Source organism: Anas acuta, chromosome 1 (genome assembly GCF_963932015.1).
Source record: "Anas acuta chromosome 1, bAnaAcu1.1, whole genome shotgun sequence".
NCBI lineage: Eukaryota > Metazoa > Chordata > Aves > Anseriformes > Anatidae > Anas > Anas acuta.
Window position 1 is genome coordinate 65,906,612 of NC_088979.1, and position 26,649 is coordinate 65,933,260.

At 41.0% G+C, this 26,649-nt stretch overlaps 1 protein-coding gene and 2 long non-coding RNA genes across 4 annotated transcripts; 1 reads left to right on the forward strand and 2 right to left on the reverse strand.

Moving 5' to 3' along the window:
• Positions 1-4,009: 4,009 nt before the first annotated feature.
• On the reverse strand, positions 4,010-7,086 carry LOC137855745 (uncharacterized). Its single transcript, XR_011095918.1, has 2 exons — positions 6,932-7,086; positions 4,010-4,570 (listed from the first exon to the last, which is right to left on the reverse strand). It is a non-coding gene; the product is annotated as an uncharacterized lncRNA (long non-coding RNA).
• Positions 4,091-6,949, forward strand: LOC137855743 (uncharacterized). The gene is made up of 3 exons (XR_011095917.1): positions 4,091-4,185; positions 4,465-4,573; positions 6,595-6,949. It is a non-coding gene; the product is annotated as an uncharacterized lncRNA (long non-coding RNA).
• Positions 7,087-12,789: 5,703 nt separating the features above from the next.
• Positions 12,790-26,183, reverse strand: IL1R2 (interleukin 1 receptor type 2). 2 transcript variants are annotated; one of them, XM_068680328.1, is made up of 9 exons: positions 26,104-26,183; positions 24,229-24,359; positions 23,858-24,116; positions 21,379-21,553; positions 20,265-20,439; positions 19,538-19,603; positions 18,470-18,605; positions 16,203-16,348; positions 12,790-14,882 (listed from the first exon to the last, which is right to left on the reverse strand). In XM_068680328.1, exons 1-9 carry the CDS (start codon positions 26,166-26,168, stop codon positions 14,755-14,757), a joined length of 1,281 nt encoding a protein of 426 aa, XP_068536429.1. In that variant the 5' UTR covers positions 26,169-26,183; the 3' UTR covers positions 12,790-14,754. The 2 variants fall into 2 exon arrangements, with proteins under 2 accessions (XP_068536429.1, XP_068536438.1); XM_068680337.1 differs by lacking the exon at positions 26,104-26,183 and adding an exon at positions 25,940-26,092.
• Between the last annotated feature and the right edge of the window lie 466 nt (positions 26,184-26,649).

A 26,649-nucleotide genomic window follows, 5' to 3' on the forward strand; every position in this document is an offset into this window, starting at 1 on the left:
AAAGTAGACTACCAGCTCTGTGTTGGAGCTAAAGAAAGAAGCCTGACAAAGGATTGGACATGTTAAACTCATGCACAGGTAAATTGCTGCCTGTGGAAAGACTACACAAACCCTTGCAGAGGACCTTGGAGGAAAAGGCTGGGATGTAGCTTGAAGGGGCTTCATGAGATCATGTAATCTGTGTATTTGTCCTGAAGCAAAGCCAGTAGATCTGCAATATACTGAAGGATATTTAACATGGTTGTAAAGATTTAATAGTCCACATGATAGCCTCTTTCTGGGTTTAGGCTAGAAAAACTTGCTTCCTCTCTAGATGCAAGACTCTGCACTTGCCTTTGTTGAACTTCATGAGGTTCCTCACCACCCAATGCTTCAGCCCGTCTAGGTCCCTCTGAATGGCAGCTCAGCCTTCTGGGGTATCAGCCACTCCTCCCCACTTTGTGCCATCAGCGAACTTGCTGTGGGTGCACCCTATTGCATCATCCAGGTCATTGATGAATAAGTTGAGCAGGACTGGATCCAGTACAACCCCCTCAGGGACACCGCTGTCACATCTTGTCCTAATCCAGTGAACATGGAAAACAACTGTTCACTGTCTTCTTGCCGTTTTGGAAGTCTGTTATCAATATCACCCCAGCCTTCTTTTACATTAGCAAATTTGTTTAAATTTATTCCCAATAAATCTTATTTTCCAAAACTTGTCTTCATGTATCTCTTCTGGATTGTCTCTAATTTATGTGCATCTTTCTCAAAATGTGTTTCCAACTGGATAAAGCCTGAATCTCAGATGAGGCCTTCCCACTAAGAACAGTGGAGTGGAGTAAATACCTCCTGTGTTATATATAAGAAAACCCTGTTAGTACTTGTCAATACAAATTGTCTGTGTTGCAACTGTTTTGCATTACTGACTCATGCAAATTTCTGCTGGACTTTGTCTTCCATATGTTTTGTAGAGCTTCTATTGCTTAATCAGTTCCCCAAATACCACCAAGGTTTTGTTTTTTTTTTTACTAGCATGTTCCTTTCTTGGGCTTATCTTTATCAGTCTGTACTATTACCTACCCCCCACCCCCCATCCCCATATCAGTTTAACTTTGACCCTTGTTGTTTATCTTCAATGTGTTTCCACCCTATCTTACTCATTTAACATATGAATTCATTAAGTATTCTCTAGTTTGTCACCAGCGTTACTAACTTAAATAAGATTAAGTAGAATTAAACCATTTGCAGGGATTAAATTTGCAACATTGCCTTGAAATATCCTGTTTGACAGAAATTCTTTGGTGATTACTCCATGAATATGCTTTTCCAATAGCTGAGTGTCAGCCTTACGTTCCCATCATCTTAACCACATTTCTCTAGTTTACTTGTGACAATCCTCAAACCCCTTATTAAATCTGAGATAAATCACAGCTGCTGCTTTCTCTTTAACACTAAGTCACTTACCCTAGAAAAGAGGAAACTGAACTAGCATGGCTTGCTTTGGTATTGGCATACCCACCTTATTTTTAACCAGCTTTTTATCTCTTACATGTGTTCTTTTTCCTCAGATACTCCTTGGAAGTTCTTCCAAAGATATGCTACCTGTCTGACTTACACTGATTCAAGGCTTCCTTCCTTCACTTATGATGCTATTGTTTTGTAGTCTCCTATAACTCAAATTAATGTCCACCCTTTGACTGGACTGAATTTCAAACACATTTAATTATTCTCCATTATCTATTAACTTCCTCCGTATCTACAACACAAAGTTGCCACTAACACATTCCCAGAACTTGATGGATCATCTGTATCCTCATCTGTTTCTTTCTCAACAGATATCTGAATAGTCCAGACTGTTACTACCAGCAAATCCTTACCTCTGCCATTACTGTGAGACTGAATCTTTTCTCTTCAATTTATATTTTTGCCTAAAAATGGTGAAGAAGTCTGCCTTCCATCTCTTTCTGGCCTTGAGAAGAATCATAGGCAATCTGAATTTGCAGACCTCTCTTGTGCCTTCCTTGTCCTCTCCTTTATCTTTGTATACTGCATTGTAGTATAAACTATCGACTTTGTTAGGTGTGCAGAGTACACTAAAACATTTTACAGTGTAATGTTTAAAAGAGAAGAGAAAAAAATGCATGCAAATGCATAATAAAGTCACAAAGAATATAGGATAACCCATATTTTACATATACGTATAGTATATGTATATATATAATGGAATTAATTCAAAAGTAAGTAATCTCTTTTATTTGAAACAATGGAAGAGTAAACACTGGTTCAAAACCAGATATTAACTACTAGAGGTTTTTTAATGTTTATTTTGAAAGGCTCTTGTAAAGTGGAACATACTTAGCTTTCTGACACAATCTGTGAGCAGGAAATTAACTAACACAAATTATATTTCTCACATTTCTTCCATTCTCCCTAATGGTGTCATTATGTAAATACCACACTTCTTACACAAGTAAATCAGCACCACAAGTTGCAGGAGACTAAGAAAATCTTTGATCTGAAAAGCACAATCAGTCTAGTATCTGATTGGCAGGAAATCTAAAGCTTTCCTAGGGTTTAAAAAAAAAAAAAAAAAAAAAAAAGGAGAACAGACAGACAAGCTGCCAGCTACTGAAATAAATTACAAAGCCATTAGATTATCTCATTGCAAAGGTTGGGAGATAGGTAAGGATGAACAAGGTTGCATAAGGTGCTCTCTAATGAATTTCAAATGTAAAAGAAATTGTATAAAAAATGAGAATTAGTATCAACACCTGTGGCTATAAATAAATAGTCTGAATTCTCTAACCCAGAAGCTGGCAGAATTAGGCACACCTAGGCTATTTCTTCACATGAAGGACCAGGAAAGGAGACTTAAGTAGAGCTATATTTCCTAATCCATCCTTTCTTTCCATCCTTCATCCTGCCACTTCCAGGGACACAGAGATACTTTGCACTCAGGGAGAAAGGGAGAAAGAAGGGCAGGTGAAAGGGAGCCAGATGACCTCCTCAGGGAGGAGCTGGGGGATGAGTCTGTCCCCCCTCTGCCCTGTTCATGAGGAGAGCAGAACTGTGACAGTCACAGGACCTCATCATTTCCATATCCAGACACATGCAGTCTCATTGTGGCACATTTCTGGCACTGAGATTTGTTTTCCTCATTCTAAAAATCATCGTAGATGTGGTCTTTCTTATTCCCAGAAGAATTTTTTCATCCTATGCACTAGGCAAAGGCAGGAGCCAGCAACACCTACAGCTGCTTCAAAGCCCAGCTTTTCAGGCTGTTCCTCGATGTCAAATGTGTCCGTGTGTCTGAATATCAACCCAGCCCTATCTTCACATCACTCTACAGCACATACGTCTATGTACATACCAACACCTAGTTACAGACACTTGGGAAATTTTCAGGTCACCTGGAATCAGGCCTGGAGGGTTAGAAAAAGATGGAAATTAGGAGGTGGAGTTGTCTTGACTCTACTACACTGCAAGGTCAAGGAGTCAAAATTCATATTTGAAGAAAAAAAGGATGTTTCAGTTTGTAAGTATGGTGCAAATCTGAATGGAGAATGACAGATGGCCTCTCTCTTGAGATGTAGATGAGAGGAGGTATCTCACTGCCAAACTCAGTCTCTCCTCTGCACACTGAATATGCAGACGTGCTGTATGCACACCGTTGAAGGATGCAAGATAAGATTTAAAATCTTATCTTTCCGCAAAGAGTTTCTGCGAAAAAGAGCTTGAGAACCTAATGGCCTTCAACATTAGCTTACGCCCTTCCTAGAAAAAGTGTAGGTTTGTCACCAGACAAGGAAGGAAAAGTACTTCTTTATGGGAACTAGGGAGCTATTTTCCAGCTTAAGCAGTCATCAGCTGGCAGATGCTTGTGGAAAAGCTGTCCTTTTCAACTGAGGCCAGGAAAGCAGTGAAGAGATACTGAGTGAGAACATATGGCATGATTTCATATTGTATCTCTCTGTAGCCTAATTACAAGAGACAGCTAGCCCAAAAACAGGAAAGTGAAAAATGTCAGGGTGGAGCCTGCAACTGGGTGCAGTCAGCATGGACCGAGACAGGGAGTCACAAACAGTAGGGGAGGGGTCAGGGGAGGTAGGAAGAAATAGCCACACTGGCTGCAAACAGTAAAAATAACAACATAACCCGTAATTTTGAACAGTGTTATTTTTCTTTTTCCGTCTGCAGTAAATGGTATATGCTGTTTTGCTGTTTTACTGTGTCATTAATTGACATCCTCCATCCCTTTGACTTTAACTGGGCCTGGCTTGACTAGCATCCAACTTACCATTGTGATTTTTAATAAACAAAAGCTCTTTTTTGAAAGCATAAACACACTTAAAAACAATATTTAAAAAAACATGAACAAGATTGCAAAATCGAGCCTTCTGAAATTAGGCAATACAAGAATGGAGGGTTCAGACACATTATAAAAAAAAAATTTAAATGCATGATGCATATTCTTTTCCCCAGCTTGCAGGGCACCAGATGGACAAAGCCATGGAGCAAATCGGGGCTTTGCTGTACAGGAGGTTGCTCTTGATGGGATTCCTCTCTCATTCATCACAGAATCTGGAAGCTGGTAAGGGATGGATTAGGGGTGGGAGAAAACGAAAGAGAACATTGATTATTTTTTTTGATGACTTGAATGTTGACTTTGAAAATCACATTTCATCTTCAGCTTTTCCACAAAACTCCTGTGGAATGACCAACAGGTCACAAAAATAAAAAATACATGGGTGATAACTAATGCTGTATATGCCTTTTGATACCCAAATGGATTGTTAAAATATTGCTTGTCAACGATGCAGCAGACACTGAATTTACTCAAGAAAGAAGGTTTAGCTGCATGTTTCATGGAATAGACACCTGGCAGACAATGTCCCTGATAAACATAATGATATTGCAGGTACACAATAGTTTTGAGTACCTTAAAGCTTTCCTGAGATTTCTTTTTCTTTTTCAGTACAATATGATCATAGTTATATACATATATACATATATATATATATATATATATATATGGAAACGATTTCATAAATTTCATCTAGATAAAACTGGGGGAACTTTTGAACAGGCTTTCTTCCCTTCCATCCTGCACTTCTGTGTATTCTTTATGAATTCATAGCAAGTAATTCCCCAAGCCCACAGTGCAAACATTGCTTTGAAAACGAGTGTTTGAGACCCTGCCTTTAAACTCTGAGAGAGTCCCAAGCTCCAGGCAGTAGATTCAGGAGACTCAAGTGTTAGTTATGTTTTGAAAAGCTTTCTGGGGCCTGTGAGAGTGAAGCAAATAATAACTTCAGTTCATTTATTTACTTTTAAGAACGTTTCGAGCTGTTGAATAGTAAGTTGCAAAAGTCTAAAATACTTCATAGGGAATCATACATCCCTTAAGATAATGACATGCCAACCTCTAATATCCAAGCTCTCCACTAATGTTAGGTTTTAGTCTTATTCCACTATGTCCCTAAACACAAATCCAAGCAAAGTTGATGGCTTTTGAATGTAAGGTCAAAAGGTGAGCAAACAATTTACATGTGGCAAAAAATAACTGTGCTAACTATAAAATCACCCTCTTTTTCCCCCCAGTGAAAACAGACACATGTTAACTATTTGTCCTGAAGGAACAAGTTCAAACCAAGTGAAAAAGATGCAATTACATTAGTCACTTCTTAACAACATCATGTGTTTTGTTACAACTTTGGCATTTGTTTCAATACCTAAATTTAGCTCTCCCACACAATCTTGGAGTCATCAATCTTAAAGCATTTTACATGACATGAGAAATGCAGGAGTTTGAGAATACAATACTATCAACGTCTGCATTTAAAAAAAATAAATAAAAATCCATTAAATATGCCTCAGCTTACTTCATTTTATAGTCATTCACAAATAATTTGTGGTCTCTGATCACGTGCTTTGAAGCTACACTCAACTCACGTGGAAAGGCTGAATGACAGTATATGGTCACATCATCCATGATTCAGCGACATATTTTGATTTGTGTTGAAAAACTGAAATATGCACTCCGTTTCACATCAGACATGTGGCAAGAAGTCAAAGGCTCCCACCTCATGAGCTAATCTGAACTGCCTCAGTCCTAAGGAAAATATATCACATGGCAGAGTGTGAAGCCAAAGTGACTGCATCCAAACAGCCATATGCCCAGAGGAACAGACAGCTTTATATCACCTAGGATTTCAACTAATGAGAACAAAATAGCCTGAAGTGAAGATAACGCAGGCAGAGGAGAATGGGAGGTACAGGAGTTGTTCTTCTCCCTAAATAAAAAACAGATTATTTCAGTGATGTTATGACCCAATAAGTCTATGCCAGAAGGCCACTTGGTTTTAAATCCCTTTTCTCCCCCTCCAGTGTTTCTTTCTTTCAATGTTTGAGCAAGTTACTTTGTTTAGAAGGGAAGAATTGAGTGCCCAGAAACCCAGGGGTTCCAGAGAGCTGAAGGAGTCTGCAAGGCTGCCAAATTCGGGGATACAAGGTCCTATTCTGCACCATGCCAAAACACCAAGACCTGGCACCTCCATTCAGATCTCTGCCCGTTCACTGTGCAGATCACTCTGTCTGTTTTCCCCCATGCAGGATCTTGGGTTCCACTGTGTGCTCTCCTCTTTCCCCCTGACAGAGCAGAGGAAAGGATGAGGAATGACAAAATGCAATGCAGTTTTCTTTCTGCCATTCCTGAGGAAGAAATCTTGGGACGAGAGGAAGCAGAAGGACTACTGCTCTCAGGAGAGCTGCACTGGGATTGGTCTCTTTGCTCCTCTACCCTATTTCCATAGGAGGTGAAGAGTCCTGCATGCTTCTGCTTGGTTTCCTGCAGGATTGCTCTTCACTGGAAGGTGGGAAAAAGGGGGCAGCATCCATTCAGAAGGATTCCTACCCCTGCTGAGCTCAACTGCAAGAGGCCTGTACATACCTTGTCATGTAAGGGTGGCCTCAGCCACAGGTGAAGGCTCCCATGACCAGGGAGAGTTGCCTAAAGTTGCATCCTCTTTGCTGGAATGTATGTTGCAAACAGAATAAATGAAAGGAAGACAAAATAAATAAAAGTGCTGAAACTGGATCAGTTCCCTGGAGAGACTGAGGATGAAGACTAATCTCTGCAAATAATGTTTTGCCCGTACAGACAAGCTGTAACGTGCTCAGACCTCCCCAGTGTATTGCATCATAACAAATTGTTTTTAGGAATAACATGCCAAAAGTACTATGGGTCAAAAGACATTGTAGAATCAGGATTTAATTATTTTTTAATCAAAAAGAAATATAATAAATGCAAATGTAAAACATTACAAGCACAAATCTGACGTGAACTTGATGGCTGATGTATATGCAAAGTCTCGGGCTGCTTCTGGATAACCAGTGTCCCATACTGGGTAGACAGATGATTAGAAACTTGAATTACTGACTTAACCATGGGGGTAGGTGTTACATCTGGGTAAGTCAACATTCTGCTTTTAAAGTTAAAGGTAAACAAAAAATAAATAAAAATAAAAATCCAGGCACAGGCAATAATCCTGAAATGTGATCCCAGAAGCTGCAAAGTATTTCTGTCAATCCCCTTGCAGTTATGTTTCAGCAGCTGGTTCTGTCTCCTAAAGCCCTCTTCCAGGGCTGTATGCTGCTGCGAGTTATTACTCCACTTTTTGTTCCTTGAGACTTCACTCCTGCTTGCTTGCACTGTCTGGGGATGCTGGGGCTGGAAGCTCCTGGTACCCTCACCAGGGCACGTGGCTCCCAGTGCATGGCCAAGCATGAAAGCCACAACAGCCATTAAGCAGTAAAATGAACAAGCAGAAAGTAACCTCTGTGAGACAGAGTGAAAAAGGGCAGAGCAGGGTTTAAGGGGCTCCTCCTCTCTGCATAGCACAGGCACTGGGGTCATATGGAGCCCTAGCTCACCTCACCAACACGATTTTGTTTAGAGACTGGATTGTGCCCTCCAGCAGGAAATCCAAGATTCATTAAGGGCTTTTTTTTTTCCAAGGAAACTGGCATCTCCGAGAAGAGTTTAAAGCAGATTAGGACTCTGGACATGACTACAAAGACATACAGCAACTGTGTTCAGTGTTTAATTCTTTTGATCTTCCAGCCTTTAATAGCTTGAAAGGGCTGTATAAATTTGGCACTGGAGATTTAGCTGAGGAAATAATTGCACAATAATTAAACTCTTAGATGGGATTTTGTATCTGCATCTCTACAGCTTGTTTTTTTGTTTATTTTTTGGTTTTGTTTTTTGTTTGTTTGTTTGTTTGTTTGTTTTTTGTTTCCAATGGAAATAAAGAGCACAAATCTGCAGGACATGATGCAGCCTTGCAAACAGACCCCCTGCTGCCACACACATCAAATCCCTTTTGCAGCTTCACCCAGCTCCAGGTTAAAAGTCATTTCTTTTCCTCTCCATTACTCCTTCTGAGAAGGTCTTTCAGGACCCCACTGCTGTGCAGTGATTAGCGGCCAACATAATTTTGGTTATGCGTCTTTCATCCCATTCTGCTTCATTAGCTGAAATATTTACAATCACAGGTTCTTCAGCCCCCAAAGTGTCCTTTCAGCACTTCATATCACTCCCTGTAGGAAACCACCCTCTTCCACACATCTTACCCATGCGTTCCACATTTCCTAAGTGAAACCGTGCCTGTGTGATTAAACAAACAAAAAATAAATAAATACGATTCTTTTATATATTCTTCCCTAACAGAGAACTGTCACACATGGGGCTTTGATGATGTGAAGATGTGAATTCATGACCTTTCTCTACAGTGTATCCTCAGGCATGTTACAGGATTAAACTCAGCAGGTAAATAATAGCTGTGGTCAAAGGCAAGGCATCTGTGTGTCCCCTGAGCTGATAGCTCCTCTCTGCTACAGAAAAGAGGTCCTCATCTCCAGCATCGACAGACTGTCAACGATGAGAGCCGAGAAACCACTGTTGTTTGCTGGATGTCTCCTCTGGAGAGTCCCTCAAGCTGTCTGGAAATCAGCTATGATAAGTCCTAGTGAAAAGGAAAAGAGCAGCACCAACATATTGAGGATATATGTAATGATACTAATTACTTAGTTCAGCTGCATCCCAAACATAAAAGCCGCAAAGTTGTCGAGTCTTTAATTTTCCAATAAACTAACATGGTATTGACTATGTCCAGTCATACTCTGACCTCCCCAACACTTATGACAAAGCACATTCAGGATCCAAAACAAGCAAACAAGATGATTCATTTAGCCCAAAACTAAACAGATGGATGAATCCTCTATACCCAAGGCAAAAAAAAAGATGGAAATGAATAGTACAATTTAATCCCTGCTAGGCAGAAGAGCTGGTAATGCTGCACTGTCTGCAAAGAAATCAGAGCCCACCAAGACTTGTAGGTATGACTTGTATCAGACTTGGGTCTGATAAGCAAATATATAGGTCATATAAGAGAAATTCAGGTTCTGGGACAATTCAGGCTGGTGCCAAAATCTAACACTGGGAAAAGGGACACACAATTAAATGAGCTAAACTGCACTTTGCAGCTAAGAATTAGGTAATGGGTGAATTTCCCAAGTCCTTACAAGTGAGTTTGGGTCTCTGGGAGCTTTTGAAAGCTTCCCCATTATTATTAGGTATCTGGCTCTCCCTTGAGGATTTTAGGAAGACAACAATATGTCCTTCCTGAAAACCGACTTGTGCTATTACTTGGTCTGCCTTATTGAACTCTTTGGCACCGTATACCAGCTACGGACTGCGACAGAGTAGGAGTTCCAGTCTAATGAACAGATGAAAACAGACTAATATGTAATGCATATTTATCATGTTTTCTTTATCTGCTGCTGCCCGTGTTTGTCCACCGGCAGCAGATGAGTTTTACAATATATCAGGTGCACATAGCAGCTTTTTTTCTGGTCTACTGTTGTTGCCTTGAGGTGCCTGCTAGCAGTAGGTGTTCTCCAGCAGGAGTGGAAGGGCTGGCAGCCCTGCTGCTGAGACTCTGCTTCATCTCTGCAGCTCTTTCTTTTCTTCCCGTAATAGCTATGGCTCTTCTCCAGGCCATGGACCGCGCTCTGTGAGCCACAAACATTTTTCCAAGCCATTGCCCAGTCATTTTCAGCCTGATTTTTTTCATGTTGGGTTCCACAATGGCTAACTTTGTGCCTGCATCTCAATGTTATGCAGTATTTTCCTTTAGCATGAGCCCGTGTCCTTTCTCTGCACAGGGAGCTGCCAGCACTAGAGTCATTTCCCAAAAAGGCCCAGCAGCCTTGACTGTGTGAAAGGATGTCTCTGTGCTTTTTTCTGGGCCATTTCTTTCTATAACCTTTCTGTTAACCTGAAATCATGTTGTCCACAATCAACTTTTCCACTAACACTGTGTGGATAGACCTACCTTTGTCTTGAAGTTAGATGTTTAGCTTGTGTAACCGGTGGAAAAAGGCACCTCTAGAGGGCCATTCATCCTATTTATTTCAGACACCAGAGAGAACTCTTCCTCCACCAAGTGGAGAGGAAACATCAATGACCATCAATGTTCCTTTCTGATGGTCAAAGGCTGGATGGATGAGAGGTGCCCAACCCAAGGTTATCTTTAGCAGCTCCAAGGTTACAAGTGGGCAGGGAGCACTCAGCTCCAAAACCAATTTCTTATTTTGTTTTGCTCTCCTGAGTTTCTAACATTGCAGACTTGAGTGGGAATAATCATCAAACATTTTCATCATCTATTCTCACATGTAAAGGTTTATTTCTAGCAATGGCATTTGACATCTTTCTTCTCCTTCCTCATGCACACCTTCCTCCCTCAGCTACTAAAATCAAAAAATATATATATACTTTTAACCTTCATCTGCCAAGATCAGCTCCGTGCACAGGTTTAATTCTTATTTCTACTTTTATTCACTCTGCTATTCATTTCTAGTTTTATTTACTCCCATGTTTATTCAAAGGTTTTGCCTGACAACCAGCAGATCTAGTTATGTGGTGCTCTCTAAATTAGACTTACTTTATTTTAGTTGCTACTTTGATCAAACAGTTATGCTGTCTATTTAGATGGACAGCTGACATCAAGATCATGTATTCTAAGTAAGACTAGAAAATAACTCTTAATTGAGCTCACTCTTCCTGCAAAGAACTAATTCTGCAGAAGCTGCTGCTATCCTGGAAACTAACTCATGCCAAGACCACGCCACACCAGTTTTTTCCCCTCTGTAGAGGTTCCTTGGAAAGTTTTGCAGATAGATGAGCAAATGCAGTTCCATAAAACTGAGACCTACATGAGAACTGCAAATGCAGTTCCATAAAAGAGGTGGCTTTGTCTTCCTTACGTCATTAATTTTTCTGCAGAAGAACATTGTTACACAGAGACCCAAGTCCTTGACATGAAGTAGCTTTTGTTTTGTTTTGTTTTGTAGTGTTTTGTTTTGTTTTTCAGGTCTGATTGTAAGCTGCTACAACTAAGTCCTCAAGCTCAGTTTGCCTTGAGATTCAGGATATTTTTCTCCTCCGAATATGTTGAGACCAGAGGAAAATTCCCGGGAGAGACCTACCCAAAGGACTATACATATGGTGACAACTAGAACTCTAATTTTTATTAAAATAATAAAATAAAATAAAATAAAATAAAATAAAATAAAATAAAATAAAATAAAATAAAATAAAATAAAATAAAATAAAATAAAATAAAATAAAATAATAAAATAAAATAAAATAAAATAAAATAAAATAAAATAAAATAAAATAAAATAAAATAAAATAAAATAAAATAAAATAAAAATATTGGGAAAAAAAATTGGGAAATTGAATAAGATAGATCTTCCTGACTAAGGATTATGTACTAAATTCACATCCCCACAATAACAGTCTACATTTCCAGCCTCAGAAGGCATGAGAGGACACAATATTTCAAACTCTGGTAGCTGGAGAGAGAATGATCAGGGACAGCTGTGGCTGTGGCAGCAGTCAGGAAAGGAACCTGCTCCATCCAGATTTGTTTTCCTTTTGGTGTGAAAAGCTGCATGGCCAGAGCAGAGGTAGGTTGAAGAACATCCTAGAGCCCCTGCAGCCCACAGAGCAGGGCACACTGCTGCCAGGGTTGAACACTTTCCAGAAAGGTGCTGGAAAACAGGACCCCCAAGCAGCCATCTCAAGCCTTCCTTCCCACCCAACTCAGACACCAGCACTTTGATTTCTTTTGTGTGTTTTGTTTGTTTGTTTTATTTCTTTCTTTTTTTTTTATGTAGTATTTACAAGAACAATGTAGAATGTATTTCACTTGCTTATAACAAAACAAAATCAAAGTAAAACATTTACATCGTGCAGTTCATTTGAACAAATCTACCTGTAAAATATGTACATACTGTAGTTTATTTGAACAAGTCTAGCTATCATGAAAGCCTTCAGAAAATTACTGTACCAATAGTGAAAGTGGGTATCACTTACTTCATTAAAGAGTAAATCTTTGTTTCTTTACATTCCCCTTGTATTCAAGACACCATTGAGTATGTAGGAGCAGCTCTCTGCATACCCAATTTTTATCTCATGTTCACATTTCCTTCTCCTTCTCTAGTGTGGAGGAGGATCTGAGGTATTTAACTTTCTTTTGACATCAATACTCCATATACAAAACGTTCTACTTCTTTTCCACTACTTAGTGTAATCCAACCCTGTTCCCGCAGCCAGATGTGTTATCATGCTACTCTGGGAGGATATAGATGGATGGAAAGAGCAAACCACATTTTTGAAAGGTTATACTTATTGTCAAACCTATTTTGTTATCTATTTATAGAATAACAATTGCTGGAGGAAAAAAAAAAAATCAGGATTCCTGATGTACCTAAAACTTTCTCTTTTTTCATGTTCCTTCCAACTATATTCAGCATTTTTCTTCCTTCAAAGAACAAATATCCAAGTAGGCTGACTTTTTTCGACACATTCAGCCACATTTTTGCATCTGCCTATAAAATCTATGTATCGTTTCTTGTCGTCTTTAACATCCTGCACTTGGAAACAATAATTCCTGTTGTCTTGTCTGGCTGCCATTGACACAAACCATGTCAGAAATTCAACTCCTGTATCTTTTCAGCAAACATTTAGAATGTATAAAGGGAGATTTTGTCTTAAATTTCATAAGTTGTGAAGGTTCTTGCTAATAGCCTGAAGAGTTTCCTAATTTAAGCCACATCCTAGTCTTTAAAATTCTTCAAATATTTCTTGGGCTAAATTCAGAACCAGCTGTAAGTGGAGGTGGAAAGGAGATTGACAATGGCTTCTCCCAGATGTCTGAGAGAAGTTCATCTCTCTGGTCTGCAGGACTACACACAATTCTAACATTCTTACTTTACAAAGTTGTTTCTTTAGAGCCAACATTTTTCCTGATTATTTTTTTCCTGATTATTTTTTAAAAAAACCTCCAAGCTGGTTTTCCTAAAGAAACAGCTTTTTCTTCAGTGTCTGTGAGAGGTGTCAGTTATGGATCTGTAACAAACTAAACCTTAAAACTGGATCTCTTCCCCTTCAATAGAGATGAAGACATGCACTATGTACGATGGAATTATTTCTCCACTATCTGCTCGGAAGGGGAAGTAACCAAGGCATTTTGATCCTCAAAGTACAGCATGGTTACTTATTTATTTATTGCTCCCTTCTGATTTATGTCAAGACTTGAATCCAGTTACACTAAACTAAATAGGCACCATTCTGCATCGTGATTAATCAGACTGCATACTTCAATTCAGAGGATACGTGGTTCCCAAACCTACACCAGTCTGAGACTGGTGCAGACTCATTGTTTACAGGAATCTATTCCAGACTTTTATACTTATATCAGAGAGAAGGAGACATCCAGCAATAAAAGTTAGAAGCACAGAAGGGCAAGACTGTACCTTATTACTGGTAATCTGTTGAATCACTTCCAGGAATAAAATTTTATTAGTACTAGTCGAATGACTTTCAAAACACTAAAACATCCTCCAAATCCTTTTCTTGGCAAAGATAACAACATGTTACAGCTGCCTACAGTTCTGTAGCCATGAGATGTTTGTAGAAAAAACAGAAACAAATTCTCCAGTGTACAATTATCTGTTACGCTGAGGTAGTTATCTCTGGGAGAGGAATATTCTGAAAGCACCCATTTAAGCAAGGAATAATCCAAGCTGTTAAAAAAAAAAAAAAAAAGAGAGAGATTTTCTGTGGAAAAGTTCATAGAATCATAGAAGTACCGTTGTCATGACAACTGAATTTGGCTCTGGAAAATGGAAAAAAAAAAAAAAAAAACCACAGCTGTTTTGTAGACTGAAGAAACATAAATTGAGTTTGGGTGCACAAGGAAAATTCTTATCACTCTGGCGTGGAATAGCTCTTCTGGAGCAAGCTTTCTTAGTTTCTGTTTTTCAGGTTCTAGTTGTTTTGTTTTGCCTTTTTTCAAAGGATAAGGCTATTGAATTTACAAAGGGTGAGACCATCTCTTTTTTCTTACCGTTCTTCTCATAACAAGGGCATGTACCTGGGACACCATGTTTCAAAATGCTACAAACCACAGCCTAGGTGCAAAATAATAGAAGTGAGTTTCCTGCATCTAGGCAGCATTTTACACAAACTTGTATTTCTAATTTATTCAGATCATGGAAGACATGAAGAAGAAGAAAAAAGCTGATTATACATCCATCCGGTGAGAAAGCAGTACGTCTAGCCTGAAACATCTCTCTGTGTCTCACGTGGAAGTCAGACAGGCTGAATTTTTCACTGTTGGCAGTTGGAGAATAAAGCAGATCTTAAACCTTTGCTATCATGTATCCTTTATCAGCTCTCTGCTTCCAGCACTTGTGTACAAATATCGCCCCTAAGATGACACAGGCCAATGCGACTGGAATCACTGCAATGTACCAGGACAAGCCAACAGCTGGAAAAGTAAAGAAATGAAATATTGTCAGAAAATTTAATTCTCTACGTTCAAGGAGGAAGAGGAGAAATCACATAAAAAGGATGTCTGCAAATTAACCTTCCAGCAGGGTTGACCACTTGCAAAAGGAACAGGTCTATTGATTCAGTGCTCTGGGAAATGGGTTTGTCAAGGTGGGAGGAAAATATTGGAAAACAATAGAGGGTGAGAATTTAAAGTTCAGTCCTCCTGTGTACACGTGGCTCTTCCCAGCCCCTGCTCAGAGTGGCTACGTGCTTTCCATCTTAATTTGGTTAACACAGCGACAATCCAAGCAGGAAATAAAGGCACCACATGGAAAGGGAGTACATAACAGCTAGTCTGCTCTCAAGCTCTATGAAGAATTTTCTCATACAGACCACCCAATAAACTACTAATGATCAAGCCAAGACTGTGAGCTTCTTCCCAAAATACACCTAGCTTCCAAGACAAGCCTCTGTCCAGACCATTTTGGATTATGCTGGCCTACAGCAGTTCATGGACTGCCTCCCCTTTAGCAATACCTGTATAGCTCACAGAAGACACGAGCAGCACATCATCTAGCTAAATGAGTACAAACCCCTCATCATAGGATGCTGGAGTGAGTCATAAACTGTAACTCATAATGAAGACTGTAAATGTTCATGTTCCTTTCTAAGATGATATGAGCAAACTTTGGTGATTCATCAACGTCACGCAAAGAAACAATTAGCATTGCTTCATATTGTTTTTACAGCTGCTTCTTAGCCAGTGGTCTATCGCACTGCAACATTAATTGCGCTAAGTGTAGGGCTTCTCTTCCCATTACTAGAAGCCAAAATAACAACACTCACCATAATTTACACCTCTTGTTATTTTGGCAACAGTCTGTGCATGAGGAGAAGGAACACTCTGATCTTTATTCTGCTATTGTCTTTTTTTTTCCTACTTTCTGAGGAGCTGGGGTTGATCTGGCCCCGTTACACCCGATGAGAGTTTGCCAGTAGTCTCACTGGAGCCATCATTTCACAAAGCATATCTAAATTTGAGCCCTAGCCAATGAACAGATATATACCAGCACAGATCTTTTCGCTTGTGGAAAATGTCAATAATCAGCCCACAAGATGTGTTCATTGTGAACAGACTATTCTAAAACACTGCGCGTGCTAGGTCTACAATTGAAAGAGGCAATCGGTTTCTCCCAGGTAATAATCCAGTTCAATACTAACTTGGAAAGTGTAAATGACTTTGATGATAATTTAGTTTTAGAATAACTATAATTATAGAGTGTTTGTCCCCCAAATAAGCAGTCAAGCTCATTACCTTCCTGCTTGACCCTTGTTGGCAGTACTTGGGATCCGTATCTGTTCTGTGCCAGACACTTAAAGTCTGTATAAAAATCCACTTCTTCAACAGATTCAAAAATCAGTGGCACTTCAATGAAGTTCTCACCATTTTCTGTGGTTTCTCTGAAAGAAAAAGAAAAGTCACATGTCAATTCCTTTTATCAGCTGGCTTTTCTCTCTCTGATATGTTCTTTCTAACAGCATATTGCAAGAAAATGCATTGGATATTTGCTCATCTCTGACTAGCCTCTTTGCATTACAGGACACCTGTGGCTTCCAGACCAGTTCTGCCAGCTCTTTGAGTCTCCATTCCTCTCAGTACCCTTGCTGCACTCCAGAATATTCTTTCTCTCTAAGATCTTTATTTGTCTTGCAAGAAATAAAGAAAAGGGAGGGAAGAAATGCAGAGAGAGTTGTGTATAACTGAGCTCCCCACAGAGGATCATGGAAGAATCTAGTTCCTTGTTTCTGACCATCTAGTAGTTTCTGAGATTAATTTTTACTATCAGCTGGAAGAGTATACATGTACATGGAGAACATAAATCTGCAAACACTCACTCAGCAAACTGAGCCACCATACCTGCTTATCATTCACCTCAAATCTAGATTTCAGTACAAGAAACTGCCTAGAAATTTTCCAGCTGACTTTAACCTGATTGTTTCATGAGTGCAACTATTTAAAAGTGGTTTTCTAGGTGCAAATACTGTCTCTTGATACCTTTTAGTCACTGTTGGAGAAGTTGTCCAGCTGCTTTGCAATGGCTTGTTCATGAGTCTGCTATGTAGTGCAGCAATGGACTTCTCCGGGGTCAGTACCGCAGGAAGGTAGCAACACGGCAGTGAGTGCTTTGCCACAAATTTCTGTGGGAAATACGTTTTCCCTGTGGTATTTGACCTGATATGACTTGCTGCCCTTCTGAGGGCTTCCAGCAGAGCTGAGACATCTCACACACCATGGGCGTTATGTGACCCTGAGATGGCATTGCCTCTTTCCATGTGCAAACATATAGCAATATTTAATAGTTACATTAGTAATATTAGTAGTAGTGGTGGTGGTAGTAATAGTAATGAAAGTCTAAGTAAGAAAGCACGTGTGCTGCTCTATTCTAAATCCTGAAGAGACTCTAGGTGTTCCACATTATGTCTTATGTCACTTGACAATGCATTTAAGTTCTCTCACTCATGTAAACAACATTATGAATGAATGGTCTAAATCAAGCTGGGGGGAATACCAAAACACAGAAAGACTCGGGAACCCAGCTGAGCTATCATGTTACCTCTGGGTCTAACTGTGCAATAAACTCAGCACGGCCAGGTTTTTATCTGGCACTGAAGCCGCATGGCTGCAAACAGCCCACATCCATAACTGTTAAACTCTCTTGTCCCTCAGAACAGGGATGTCACATCCCCAGACCCTGTCGTCAATGGTCTCTGCCATATAACAAGTCTAAATCTCTAGCCAAGAGCTGTTTGGGAGGGTCATAGCTGGTGAGGGACCCGTTTGGCCACTAACAACACAAGCCTTGAGGCATGCAACTATGAGGCAACTCAGAAAACATCTCAAGATGGGGAGAGACAATGGATCAGGGCAAGAGGATGTGGGATATCCTGCCTTCCCTCCCACCAGCATCCCCCCTGGTGCTTCCCTGGCGCCAGCTTTAGCACTCCCTGGGCATCTCAGTGAGTCAGTTTAAATTTTAAGTCATTGACGCGAAAAACAACACTAAGGGGAAAACCAACAATAATTAAAATAACAATTTTAAAAAATAACATAAAAGGCAAAAAGCATTGGGTAGCTTTCTGTTATCTAAGTGTATTCAGAGGCTCAGTGAAGTATCTGATGAATGCCAGAGATAGTGTGGGGGAATGGATGGTGGCATTTCCTTGGCACAGGGCAAGGAGAGTGATAAGAAAAGCACTGGGAAGGATCAAGGCCCATTGCTTTCCACTGCAGTCTGCTCTTACATTAGCTCAGCTGCCCATGAGACTGTGCTTCAAGTGTAAGGCTCTGAGCTGGGTCATTTACAGTATAACAGGAATGAAATCCAGAGATTACAAAAAAAAAAAAAAAAATCATTCTGCTTGGTATGTTTTGGCTTTTTGCTTGATTGTGTGTTTTCTTAGCTCTGACTTTTACTTCTGGACTCTCCATATCCCATTTCATTACCTGGCATTCATCTAAGAGCCAGTGTAACACTGCAGGTTAAGATAACAACCACAAGAAAACACGTTAGCCTGACTTACTGTCGTTCTCCCTCTGTAACTCTGTTTTGCTTGTAAACCACATCAATGATGGTGTCATTTGCTAACCATTCCACGTCAGTATCGATATGCCTGCTCAGTCCAGCAAATACTTTACAAGGGAGAGTCATCTTGGAGCCTGTTGGTGAAAGATTAAAAAGCACTCAGATACATGTTGAGAACTACTTTCTCTCAGTGAAAACCAACATCTCTGGTGGGAGATCAAGCTCCCACACATGTCAAGCATTGCTACATTCAAAAATGAAGTTAAGCCCCAGATTGTTTTTGATTTAGATGTATTCCTCAGGAGGCAAAAAGGGCACGGTGCGATTTACTGCTCTGGAGCAAGTGCACTAACCAGCAGTGCAACCTCCCTTGGAGGTGCTGCAGGCAAGGACATTCAGTTCAAGATGGGACCTCTAGGGCAAAAGTGATGATACAAAAAATCAGAATTTTGCTATAATTATTGCTACTCTGAGCTAAGGATAAAAATCCTTCACACTAGTGCATAGCTATTTTATATGGAAAACGCGTGGCTCAATATTTATACGATGTTGTTATTATACTGATGGTTATCAGAGGGATATAATACGTTCTGTGGAGCAGATAGGCAAAAAAAATGACTTAGTGGTACATTGACAGAAAAAAAAAAAAAAAAAGTGGCATTTAAATTTAAGAACACTGTGTGTAGAGCATCCACGTTAAAAGAGCTTAGTGTAAAATATACCTGCTCTTCTCTAAAATGAGGAAAGGCAACAGAAATGCACAGTCATAACACGATCTTCAAAGAAAAAAATGAGTTTCTGTCAAGGTACTTTCTAACCGATGACAACTGTCCAATTGAAACATTAAGAAGCAATTAAAAATATCTCCTCCCAAAAGAGTTGGTGGCTCATTCAAAGCCACTGGAAGACCTAGAACTGTTTGAGGGAATAGTGAGAAGCTGCCTCTTAACTGACATAACCAGTATCAAAAGAACTATAATAATAAATACCAACGAATTGGACTGTAAAGGAACCTCCTCTAATTTTCATCTCATTAGATGTTTCCCAAAATAACGCTGAGCCTTACCAAGAGCAGCTGATGTTGTCTTTTGAGTTGGATACACGATTATGGGGGTAATTCTCTTTTCTTGTTCTGGACAGAGAGAGAGAACAGAGAGTCAGTGCTAGCAAGAAGCAAAATCTGGGCATTGCACAGATTGGCAGAAAGCAGCACTCCATCACCCAGAGGGGTTGGATGTGGGTTAGTGGTGATATTGGTGGTAGGGGGACGGTTGGATCAGGTGAACTGGAGGTCTTTTCCAACCTTAGTGACTCTGTGATGTCCCTTTGGAGCCCGGAGGAGCGGATTTAGGCAGAAGCCTTGGCGAGCCCGGAGGATGCCGCTGTCGCTGTCGCACGGCCGCCCTCTGCTGCCCGCCGGGCGGTGCGAAGCAGCGGCCTTCCCCCAGCCCCAGCCAGGACGGAGGCTCTTTTCTGCCCCAAGCTCCCCAGAGTCATGCACAGTGACCTCCCGCACCCTAGGACGTCGAGGGATGGGTTTTGCCTCCTGCAAGGCTGCTGCCGAAGGCAGGGCGAGCGCTGCGGCTAGGCGCACAGCTGTGCCAGATGTGCCAGATGTGCTATGAGAAATTGCTGCATCTCCTCCAAAAGCAGGCACCCCTGTTCTCTCCCCCTGGCAGCACCAGAGAGCTGGATGTGAGCCCCCCTCCTGAGCTTCACTAGCAATGAGCTGTGGCAAAGAGCTTTCTTCAGCGCGGCACTGTTTTTTTTTGGGGGGGGGGATCAGTATTTACCCACTGTCTGCAGCTGGATTGTTCTGGTGATCTCGTACGTTACGCCTTCGTACGGGAAAGACATCTTGCAGGTGTAGTAGCCAGAGTCTGTTGGCAATACAGAAGTGAAGATCAGGGAATTCGAGCCTTTCAGAAACACAAATTTTTCACCGTTGTCTTCCAAAAGCAGGGCATCCTGGAGAAAAGGCAATAACAGGTATTATGTCCCCAGTAGGTGTGGTTACACCCAGCTCCACTTTCCCACTACAGATCAGGTTGTTCAAATGTATATCCCTCTTCAAAACGGTCTGGGGCATTCTATGAAGTGTGAAGAATTGCTATTGTAATGTAGCTATAATATGCGTGTAAAACTTTTCAGTAAAGCCACATTTTAAGATGGAAAAATATACCAGGGTATTTCCTGAGTCCTCTCATGAGTAATCAACTAAGAAATTCTTCTAAGAAAAATAAGTTTTGTGTAAACAGGAAGGTTTTCCTGCTATTACTTTCCATACATGTCCTTATAAGAATAATATTCTAAGGCACTCTTCTAAGACAGATAGATTCTAGTAATCACACAGGTTTTCACAACACATTGTGGGGAAGGACTTTCTCATAGGTATGTCAGTTATAGCCTGCTCCTGAAGGAAAACCTGAGCAGAGACACTTTGCTGGTGTGGTATTTATCACACCATAGGCATGGCTGTGTGAAACCAGCACAGGAATGACATCCTGTGTTAAGAAGGACAGCAGCAAGAGGCAGAGCATATGGTCATAGTGGGAGTGTAAATAAAAGCTAAACCAAGGTATGGGGAAAATATAACAAGACTCCCATGCTGTGCAGTGGAGAGCTGAGGATGGTCAGGTGAGGGATATTTAACATTACAGGCAAAACCAGAGTTTCCTACTTGAAAAGTCCTGGACTAGCAAGATAGGCAAGTGACCACTGTAAACTTTGATTCAATCTCTTCCCAGCACCTCCACATGTTGTAATCTTCATTATATTATGCTGTGACATAAAAACGCTTGTGACTTTAACAACATGGAGTTCAGGAGAAACAGAAAGTGGAGATAAGTGTTTGTTTAAAAATGGGATGAGATTAGGCTTTGCATAAAGAGAAGTTTAAAGTTCTACCTTGTACCACTTGAGCTCCAGACTGGTTATATTTGATGTAAACTCCCAGAGGTCAGGGCAAACAATCTTTCCAGAGGTAAAAGTGAAGAGGACCTGCATATAAGCGATGTCTCGAGCAGCTGTCTTCTCCACAACGGTGAGGTGGATGGACACCTCGGCACAGTAGGAGTTGTTCCTGTGGGCAGAGCGGGGAGATGTGAGCACCCGCAGGTGACAAGGGAGCCCAAGTGACACCTTTCAAATCCACGGCAAGTGAACTTGAAAGCTGGCAGCCAATAGCTTAAGCTGGTTTGAAGCCAGTGAGAGCAGGCTTTGAGACTTTCTGTGGTAATTGAGTGGGTGTGAGCTGGATCAGGGTGTTCCTCTCTACACCTGTCTTTCCAGACCTGAGGAGACCACCTGGCCTGGTCTGAGAGGTGCCCTCACTTCCACAGCCATCTATCCCTTGATACACAGCCTCTGGTCTGTGTTTGATTCCTCCCAGCTCTGTTTCCCTCCTTATCCCATTCTAGGAGGCCAAGACAGAGATCATACCAGAAGGGATCCTGAAGAATCGCTGGTACTTGTTTTGGGCACGATCTAAACATGTTGCTGACACATGTCTGCCTCAGAGTTCCAAGCTTTCTTTTCTTATTTGTACACAAAATTTGCTGCACACCCTCAGGCTAAAGCCATGGCTTTGATTTTGCACGGAGGGGCACCGTGTCCATCTGAATAGTGGCAAGTGTGTCACGAACCCTCCACCCATTTCCTTGGAAGATCTCTTGACTGTGAAAACCCTAATGATTGCAACGTAAGGAAGAAATAAAAAGTTTAAAGCATGTATTAAAATACATCTGCAGTTACTATTGTACAGCTGGTTGGCATTTCTGTGAGTACATATTGGTCTACATAGAAAAGAAGGCCTGAGAGTTGCACAGTATCTAGCTTTTCTTCCCAGCCCCAAGTAGCAATCACTTCCAGTCACAAAGAGGAACAAAATGGACAAATAACTTGGGGGAGGCTGATGCCTGAGCTGTGTTCTCTCCACCCTGTGAAAGCCTGCTTCTGCCTTCCCCCAGGAAGGGGCCAGCATAACCAGGCATGTGTCTGTGGGCTGATGGGCTCACACTGCCCCTATGGCACTGGGACCGGTGGAATGCCCAAATCCCAAGTTCTTTCTCAGCAAACTAAGAGATCTGTGATACTTCGCTTCCAGTCTCATTTCACAGACTGCTGAAGACATGTTCTCATTTCCTTATGGGATCATATGAGAAGGAAGTACATTTATTATTTTTTTTGTACTCCATTAATCCTGTAATAATGCTAACAATGAAGCTATTCGCTCAACCCCTGCATATCTTTCTCAAACAGGTTTCACAGCATTTTGCTATAGTTGGCAGTAACACTGCCACATTTAGAGGCATTGAGGAACTGAGGCAGGAGTGTCCAAAAACAGGATAAAAAGCAGAATTTGCATGACTTCCATATTTACAACCTTTTCTAATGCTGGCTGCACTACTGAAGTCTTTTCTCCTGCCCCACCATTGCGTTCCCTGCTAACACATAGAAAGGCCAGCCTAATAAGTTGAAGGTGATTTATTAATTTGCTTTCTGCCTGCTGTTCTGCAAGGAAAATGAGCTCTGCAGAGGCAGCTCCAGGTGCTGGGATGTGCAGACGGGTACAGACCTCATGGGTCCCAGAGCGAGGGAGGTGGACTGGAAGGAGGGCAAAGACCCAGGCGCCTTCTGGATTTCAGGCCTGCATGGCACTGATGGTTTTTGCCTTCCTCAGTCCGCCACAAGTCCAGATCCTTGTTCCTCTTTTGAAACTGTACAGCAGGCTGTCAGACCATAAACTCTCAGAAAAAAAAATGACCAGTAAGACTGAAAATAGCCTTGGCTGCAAGCCTGTATTATCACAGGTCTGGTACCAGCCCAGTAAATACACACCAGGTCTCATGAGACATCTTCCAGCAAAGCCAAAGCAATCAAATTCTGCTTTAAAATGTGCAAAAGAAGAAAAGTAAAGATCAGCAGAAAGGAACAGGGAAAAAGGAAGACACCTCAGAGCCACTCTCTCGGTATATGCTTTGTAATGCAATCCAAACCGCAAACAATGCTGTCTGCTTCTCTAAAGCTGTGATGTACGGCTTGCATTCTGCCGTATTCCTTCTCTGCTGCACACCCCTGCTTGCTGCATCCCTGACTGACTTAAAAATCAGCTAGAGCAAACTCTCATGTACACTATTTCCTTGTGAGATCATAGAGTAGCAATACTGTGTAGCAATATATGACGCATCAAGATTTCTATATACATATAGAGGAGACACAACATATTTAAAGTTTCTAACTTCCCATATATTTTCTATATTAAAGTTGGTGAGGAAATGATCTTATCCAAACCCACTCTGAAGATAAATTGTGTTTAGAATCAGGCTAATATATTTTAGATACAGTCACCTTTTTCAGCACACTGAATTTTCTTTTAAGCACCTACCTTCTCGTACAGACATACACTCCTGAGTCTTCTTGCCTTGCTGGTAAAAACCAGAGTGCATCTCCTTTTGCCCAGATTCTTGGATCTTCACCTCTTCCTGATATCATGGTTTTTGAATCATTTTTGTACCATGTGATATTATGGGTCAAGGAAGAAAAATCCAGATGTTTGTATCTGGGGGAAGGGCATTTCAGAACCACAGGTTCTCCATGCAGTTCATAGTAGTGTTGGAAAGAGATGATGTGATCTGGGCAGTTTTCTATATAAATCAGAAACATTTTGTCATTACTGCTGGCCAGGCGCATTAAAAAAGAGGGGAGAGGGAGACAAGAAATAAAAATAATAATAACAAAAAAGGAACATGCCCTTACCTGTGCTTTTCCCTTGCTGGAGCCTGAAAGCAGAGGCACCCACTGTACATGTAAGCAGGACAAAGAAGAGCCCATGCATTTTTTCCCAGAGGAAATGGGAAGGAGAAGACCGAGGGAAAGTGTCTTGAAATCTGAAGGCAAGTTTATTAGGAGACAAAAGATACAATTAAAATACTCAACATTAACACTAGCAGAGTTAATTCCCCTATTCCAAACACCAGGCCTGGTGATCTTTGGTTCTCCTTAGGGAACAGATGGGCTGCTTCACCCCCAAATTATGGCTTGGCATCTGGCTTGGCACAAACACTTCTGTCATTTTCCTTTCACTCTGGGAGATGCAAACAACACGCCACAAGATGCTGCTGTCCCCATGTGTTTGTTTTGCTTTGTTTTGTTTGGTGCAATAGCTAAGGGTAGAGAAATACAGCTCTGTGTATTTAGCAATAAGACATGATGGAGGCATGGGCCAGCCACTTCAAGTTGGCTGTAGTGTAGCTTGTTTGTGTAAGCCCAGGAAAGAAGATGCAGCAGAGGTTTAGGTCTCTAAGCATTCCCTTCAGTTTTCTGCCAAGGCTGTATGCCTTAATTAAATCCTGTGTGACTCCATCTTCCCCACTATGGCTACCAAAATAGGCCAGAAAGCACAAAACCTTGCTATAACCAGAGCCAAGCTCTCCGTGTCCCCAGCAAATGGGGGAACAACAAATTTGACTCATGCACAGCCACCTTGCAGTTGGTACACAAGTGAGTACAGAGTATAGACACCACAACCATCTCTGAAAACAGAACTATCTGCTGCTGGTCATTCATTAGCTATCATCTGTATTGACCTGGACAGGCAAGTAGGCATCTGCGTACATCACTGGCCACTATGGTCTGCCATAAGATTTCAACTGCTGTTGCTCAGTCGACTGATCACATATTATCTCTGTGTACATCATTCAGAAATGCATTACATTTGCTATAGATAGGCATCAGTTTATGCTGTACATAAGTATTTGTGTACATACATAAATACAGTACACATACATAATGCACACTTTTTCCATATTGTGTAAAGAAATGCAAATTACATACATTTAACATTAGTCTAATGCTAAGACTGTCCCATTAGATGGATATGAAATGACTAGACAACTGCTTCAAGTTTTATCCAAGACCAAAAATGTATTTCGACCAGTATAATTCATTCCTATTCATAGGTACTTACTTGCAAACACTCTCTGTGTATCCCATCATGCTCACATTTATGTGATTTTAATCCAAATTTCTCCATGTTCTAATGGCTAAATTTACCTGACACCTGATAGTCTGACTGTAATAACTTATCTCTAGCTTATTGTCATCTTTACAGCACTACAAAGCCAACCTCTTGCTCAACAAATACAGTTTCATAACCACAGGTTGGCTCCCATACCATGACACATGCAAGCGTTTGGCATGGAGCAGTATCCCCTTCCATGACTATGCCTGGATCAAGAGCTAGTGTCTTCCTTTGCTGCATTAACAGTGCCAATGGGCCAATGGTTCACATGTAATGCCCTATAAAAGGATATCTTCAGATCCTCTGCCTGATGAAAATACCCAGTTGTTTTTGTTCAGAGATTTCCAGTCCCTTCAGTGTAGTATCTAGCATTTTCTGTAAGCCCCTGCACACCCTGAGGTTTTTAAGGATAGCTTTCATTCCCAGATGTCCATAAGCTTCACTTACCTGTGGTTCTGCATCCTTTCACCCGTTAGTCTCTCGTGAAACAATGTAACAATGAAAATTGCTGGTGAGAGCCTTATATAGAGCTTAGCCCAACAGGCAGCGGAAATTTATCGCTCGTTGCCCAATCAAATTTGTGTCAAAACCAAATGACATTTTAGACCCACCTTTCTTTCCTTCCGTAGAGTGAGGATGAGAGAAATAGAGACAGGGAGAGAGCAAAAATATGCATTTGGGTTTCCCAAAAAAGGGGAAATGACTGCTAAATATATGACTAAATTTCCCTTTTTCTGACGAATGGCAGTTTACATGCACTCGTGTCTTCACATGACTATTTTACGCTCTACCTAAACCCAAACTTTCTCATGGGTGACAGACGGTGTCCTGCAGCATAGTCAGCAGCTGAACAATTGCACTCTTCACATAATGTGTTTGGTGAGTTTTTGTGTGGACAATATGGCAGGTTTTTCCTCTTTTGTGATTCCTCATATAGCCTGTGAATCACGAATGGGTTTATTCCTCTTTCCTTCCATGACAACCATCTCAGTTTCACACTTTGCATGCAGGCCATCTCTATGGTGGGGTGTAAGGAATTAACTGATGCAAGCAGGCTACGGTCTCCAGGCTCACCAGAAGAAGGGTGAAAAAATGGGTTTTCAACTGTGGTAATGTTGACTTCTGCCTGTCTAGAAGAGGGCAGTCATGTGAAGGAC